The following is a 6,726-nucleotide window of genomic DNA, read 5'->3' on the forward strand; positions in this document are numbered from 1 at the left end:
AGAGTGTATCTCATAAGATTTTGAGACCAATGGGAAAGTCCATGTTTGTACTTTAAATTTATATTACATTCAAGAGTAGGTAATGTAGGTGGCATTGAGTTTCAACATCTTAATGACTTAATCATATTGATCACATACCATTCATCATGACTCGCATTTGACTCCATCAACTTCTTGCCATCTCTCCATTCATAGGACCTTAACAACATAATAAATGCTCTTATAACTTTCTCAATCCTTAATTTATCGGCTTTCCTCCTCTCTTATTAGAAGAACACAATTGCTCATAAGAACTTAATAATCTACCCTTTAATTGAACCTCTTCAATATAAAAGATGATAGTGAAGCTATTTGATTTTTTTGGTCTCCACCCATCTCTAGAAAACACTAGAAAACACTAGAAGCAAAGCATTTGTGATAATATATAATACAACCCCAAAATATAATAATACCTCAAGCCACATTCAAATGATTTTCCAATTATAGAAATACAATAAAACTCGCTCAGCACGGATGAAAGCCAGTGAGTATATATATAGAAGTCTAGGAACATAGGTATAGGTGCACCGTGATTGTATTCATTCTAAATTTGGGGATAAAGAGCACGAATTTGCCCGGGGGATGCTACAAGTATAGCCTCATTTTCCCAGGCCCAAGTCAACCAGATGATCTGTTACTGGGCATACACTGCAACAACTCGTGTCTGCTTGCTTCCTCTGACTTCTGAGACTATACTAATGCACCCACATTCTCCGAACCTGACAATCAGTTTGTCCCTACAACATCAACGGTGCAGGTCTTTTCAAATGCATTCAAATACTGAGGTTCTACTTCCAAGGACCATACATACAGCCCAGCCGGTTGCCATACGTGAAACTTTAAGCTCATCCTGATTCTTCATAGGTATTGGGGAAGTGGGTTGTTGTTGCGTCACATCACTGCCTCTTTTTGCGCGCCTGGGGAACAGAAGCGAATCACATCTGGGGGCACAAACAGCAGAGAAGAGTATAAGCATGCGATTCAGCAATTTGGGGAGCGGAGGACAGTAATGGAGGTGGAGATGGAGGATGCAATATGGAGGCGGTTGCCGGAGAAGCTGATTGAGAGGGTGGTGGCGATGCTCCCAGTGGTGAGCTTCATGCGGCTGAGGGCGGTGTGCAAGCACTGGTATGGTCTCATGTTTTCCGACAGCTTTCTTGAAGTGTGCAGGGAGGTGAGGCAGGGGAGGCCCTGCTTCCTTCTCTTCAAAATGGGCGTGTGGACGCAGGGCTTCCTGTACGACCCATCATCCCAGGAGAGGTCCTGGTTGAGGATGAGCCTGCCCTTTATTCCCCCAGGCTTCACAGTGGCCGCCTCCTCGGGGGGGCTTCTCTGCTGTGTTCCGGACCAGCCCGGTTGCAAGACCATCTTTCTGTGCAATCCCTTGACACAGAGTTTCTCCCTCCTGCCCTCCACATTGAAAGAGCGCTTTGTTCCTTCTGTGGGTCTGCTTGTGGACGGGCATACCCAATCCTACAAGCTTGTGGTTGCGGGAGACGATCTCATTTCCCCCTTTGCTGTGAAAAATCTGAGCACGGAAGTCTTGGATTCGGCATGTCCTGAGTGGAAGATGTCGGGAGCTCTGCCTCGGCTATGCAGTCTGGAATCAGGTAAGATGACTTACTCCGATGGGTTCTTCTATTGCATGAATTACAGTCCTTTCAGTGTGTTGGCTTATGATATTAGGCGAGGGGTGTGGAGTAAGATTGAGGCCCCAATGCGCCGCTTTCTAAGGGCTCCCAGTCTTGTGGAGTGCCGGGGAAGGCTTGTTCTGGTGGCTGCTGTTCGGAAGAGCAAGCTGAATGTGCCCAAGAGCATTCGTATGTGGGGGCTTCACCATTCCAGGAATGGGTGGGTGGAGCTGGAGCGCATGCCCCAGACCCTCTATGATCAATTCATCACCCTCTCTGATGAGGATTCCTTTTCCTGCATTGCCCATGGGAATCTCATTCTCATCACCATGACCAAAAGCCCAGAAATGCTCATGTATGATTTTTATGACAAGATCTGGTCTTGGGTACCGCACTGCCCTTTTGTTGATAGAGGGGAAGGGTTGCAGGGTTTTCCTTTTGATCCAAGGTTGGAGGCTTCACCAACTGCCATGGAGAAACGCTCTGCTCTTGCACCTTCAATCTCCAACTTCTAACCAACTCTAGACAAGCTCTATGGATGAATTCGCCTGCACTATTCCCTGAAAGACATGGAATTAAGCTACCATAAAAACATTTAACTAAAGTAGAAGAATTTAAAACTTGGGCACTGTACTGAGTTTTATAAACTCATATGGGTTTTTGCATGAACTTGCAACTTTGATTTCATGAAAAATTAGTAACTGAACTCTGTTATAAGTGAAGCTTTAAATTTCTTGTATCGTTTCTTTCATATGTTTTATTTTTCCTTGATCATCATCAAGTTATGTCGCTACTATTTTCTTATGAGATTCTAATTTAGAACTTATTTACCTTGTATACCCGATTTGCTCTCTTTTATCATAACCGTTTTGATGAGTGATGTGAGAATTTATTGTAGTCTTGAAAAATATTTCAAAGATATTTTTTTAAAGATATATCTGATTTAAAGAGAAAAACATTTTTAAAAGCAACTCATGTTATAACGGCTTTTTTTGACAGATTTTTTCTTGTTAAAGGCATTGTACTGGCACTCATCTATTAGTTGTGATGTGCACTTTATTTCGTGTCTATCATTATCATTATTAATAAAGTCCTCATGACATTGAATACCAAACATTATAACTAGACAAAATTCAAAATCGATTTTTTTTTTTTTAAGTATATGAACATTATGGTATTATTATAATGCATAAAAGCAATTTTTCATTGTTTTGTTTTCAATTCATTTCAGATTTTTCTGTTTTCAATGAAATTAAAATTCGAAACGTTGATGTAATTTTTTTTTAACACAATCTAATCTAAAAGCCGCTAATGAATTGTACATGGATTGTGGAAATCTGATAGCTTTGATTGAAATCAAAATGTTTTGTTAAACGTTTATTTTTGATCTGTAAGCCATTTTAAAATTAGCTTCATGATATCCTTCTATGATCTTTTTCTAATTTTTCGAAGTTCCCTTTAGAAACATATCAATGGCAAGGTTTAAAGGGATATATGTTTTACTATTTCCTATTTGACGGGGATAACAATTTCATTCTAAATAATTTATTGATTTGAAGATTATTGTACTTTGTTAAAATTTCAAGTATTGTGCTTTTGTATGTCTCAAGTGCGTATAAAAGATTGTTTTTATAATGATTTTTCTCATTTAGATATCTGACTATACTTATGAATGCTTGAAATTTGCTTGATATTCTTAATTTGTTTAGTCCATGATTATCAAATAAATTCTTTCAATAATCGGATTGATTGAATAGTTAGTAAAACATAATGTATCATTGACTAAGTAGTTATTGCAATGCACCCATTTGTTTATGAAACATCCAAGTGTATTGTGTGAGTAGTAAAGTCTTTACTTCATATATGCATTATGGATTGCTATCACTTCCCCTTGCCTTGATAAGATCATTGAAGCTTGAAAATTCATAATGTGAATTAAAAAAATCTAGATTTGTAAAATAGATAATGACTGCAATTATGTCTCAATTTCAACATTAAAACACATCTTGCTTTTCTTAATTGTTTGCCCCTAATACAACTCATTATGAAATATACCAAATTATACCCAAACATTTCTTAACAAAGCTAAGGCAAACATCAAATCTCATATAGTGCCTTAATGTAAACAACTATTTTTAATTACTTACTCCCAAGATGTATTATCATGAAATGCATCCAATATGCTTGGATTTTTTTAATGAAGCAATAATATATATATTGGTTCCTATAAATTTTCTTTATATAGATTATGTTCATGCCAATTTAAAATATGTATTAACCAACTTGAAAGCACTAATTATATTAATTAAGCCCATCAAATTGCTTGCCACTTCCTCTATATTCATTACTTTACCTATAGAAATTTTAAATGTTTATTTCATGTTCTTAAAAATCATATGGGAAAACTTGCAGACCCCACAGGGATATACACTTGTAAATCTAATTAAAAACACACAAGAGGTCACACAAATGGCTCTTTATATTAAATTGATAACAAAATTGTAATGGTTAATCTTCCCTTTAAGAGAACATTAATTATATTGAACCTGAATAACCCTATCTCAATATTTAATTATATTTTCACATAGTCAAATTGTCCTTAATAAGACATGGATAGTCTGCACTGCTTGAGATGTGCTCGTTTTATCTAGAACTTTGTGTATTATCCCTCTAATTATGATATTATTTTATTATAATATTGGTATTAATTAATTTAATTGATCATTTATTTTAATTAGTTCTATGTGTGATTTACAAATAATGTCCACGTTTAAAAGAAAATAATCAGACAAGTGATAAAATAAATACAAAAGGCCAAGATGGATGAGAAAAAAAAATTGTGTTGGGATAACCGGTGAACAACTGAGAGAGGGGGGCAGAAATGAGTTGTTAACAAATTATGAAACATTAAGCACACAAAACCTTTCATCGGAATGCATAAACCAAATACCGGAATAGTAGATATATCAATTAAACACAAACATAAACCATAAACCAAATACCATGCATCCATAACACATAACACCAAGATTTGTATGTGGAAAACCTAGTAAAGGGAAAAACCACAGTGGGAAGCCTACCCACATTCAGAAAATATTTATGTAGTAAGTATGTGATTACAATAAGGGGCCTGCACATGCAGGAAGGCCAACAGCCTAGAGCGCACTACTCTTCACAAATTAGCCTCACTGACTACAAAAGAAATCCAGACTACAATCCGGAAATAAGAATAAATTGCAAGAATAGCATCTCCTATCCCTGAGTACATTTTCGGTCTAGCTCAATGCCGGAGGTCTAAAACCTCTTACACAAACCCAATTCGATCACCTATGATCGACTCAACCTTCTGCATATGATTACATTTTTATTCGCACATAGATAATCCCATAACACTGCCCACATGCCACGATCTACAAAGAGATCTTACATCATATTTATACCAACCTAAGACCTAAACAATTAGGTTGGCCACCTAAAACATAATACAATAAATCCATAAACCCGAAACCAATGATAAACCAAGTGGGCCTAAGACCGAAACAACATTAACCAAACAATAAATCCAATCGATAACACATCGGGAGCATCCGCCAACACATTACATAAACTAGTCCATAACCTAGTGGAATAAGATAGGATAGGTTCGGTGCTAAATGCAAACATCGCCGATCAACTAGAACACAAACACGATAACTATCAGCATCCTAAAAACCTTCTAGAAGCCGCACCAACACCACTTATCGAATTCATCAAAAGATCTTCAACAAAGCTCTGCCAGTAAAACCCTTACCGGTAACCAAAAGGCTTACTAGAACAAATGATAGCTTCTAGATCACCATATCCCACACCAACTGAATGTGACAAGCATCTAAACCACATGAATGACCTAACCAAACCAATTCCACCAATCAGAATATACCGAAGACAAATCTCCTGATCATCATCAAAATCCAACCACTCTACCGGAATCTGGTAGACAACCAAATAAGCTAGTGTTGACATCAATGGCAAACATCAATGCAACACATAATCAATTCCTCCAAATTGCCAACAATCTCCTCCTTTGGCATTGATGGCAACACTAGATGTGAAAAACATCCAAGTGCCAAGAGGTGCCAAACAAGTCTCCTCCAATGAAAGACATCCAATCAAATGATATAACAATGAAGTTATGAACCAAAGACCAAACTCCCCCTATGATTGATATCTCTATTAAGCTCTGTTTTCTGTTTTTCACATGAATATCTCTCCCCCTTTGACATCAATGCCAGAGATCTGACATAAACATCAAAGAAAAATCACAAAACCTCTGAACCATACAGTTGACTACTCCCCCTGAGTAGTAGCACCATCTCATCAATCCGAAATGAATGATAGTTCTGATAATGCATACCAGACTGATGCCAATTGTTAGGATAATCAGTGAACAACTCAGGGGGGGTAAATCAGTTGTTAACAGATTATGAAACTTTAAGCACATGAACTTTTATCGGAATGCATAAACAAAATACTAGAATAGAAGATATATCAATTAAGCACAAACATAAACCATAAACTAAATACCATGTTGTTGGTATTTTGGATATGTTGATATGGTTTTGTCATTGATGTCAACACTTATCAACTCTGATCAGCCTACGAGCACTTGGAGAATTGGCAATGTTCACCAGCAAGCAAGTGACTTATGCACAGTCACCGATATCTTGTTCACCGACAAGATATATTGTTCACTGGCACTTGGAATGACATGGAAAACACTTGGTTATGTTGAAGACATCATTTGGACACTTTGTCTTGGAGATTTGTTCATTGGTATATTCGTGTTTGCATATTTGTTGTTATCGGCAAATAGATCCAGAGTGAGCACCGACAGGCTTATCTATTCCATATCAGTACGACACGCTTTGGAGATGATTTATTAATGTTGTAAATGCATTAAGCCGACATGTTGAATCGAATATTGCATCAGTTATTGATTTACTTGTAAATTGTTTTTATTGTTATATCTTTTGTAAAGTCAACCTACACATTTTGGTCCTTGGCTTTGGTATATATG

At 37.0% G+C, this 6,726-nt stretch overlaps 1 protein-coding gene across 1 annotated transcript; it reads left to right on the forward strand.

Annotated features, from left to right (window-relative positions):
* Nucleotides 1-583: 583 nt before the first annotated feature.
* Nucleotides 584-2,230, forward strand: LOC131031579 (protein UNUSUAL FLORAL ORGANS). The gene has a single exon (XM_057962727.2). The coding sequence runs from the start codon at nt 1,049-1,051 to the stop codon at nt 2,183-2,185; it is 1,137 nt and encodes a 378-aa protein (XP_057818710.1). The 5' UTR covers nt 584-1,048; the 3' UTR covers nt 2,186-2,230.
* The last annotated feature ends 4,496 nt before the right edge of the window (nt 2,231-6,726 follow it).

The sequence above is a fragment of the Cryptomeria japonica genome, chromosome 2 (assembly GCF_030272615.1).
Source record: "Cryptomeria japonica chromosome 2, Sugi_1.0, whole genome shotgun sequence".
NCBI lineage: Eukaryota > Viridiplantae > Streptophyta > Pinopsida > Cupressales > Cupressaceae > Cryptomeria > Cryptomeria japonica.

Bases quoted from the DNA above. Each gene is read 5' to 3' on its own strand.
- LOC131031579 (XM_057962727.2), top strand. From the start codon at position 1,049: ATGGAGGTGGAGATGGAGGATGCAATATGGAGGCGGTTGCCGGAGAAG.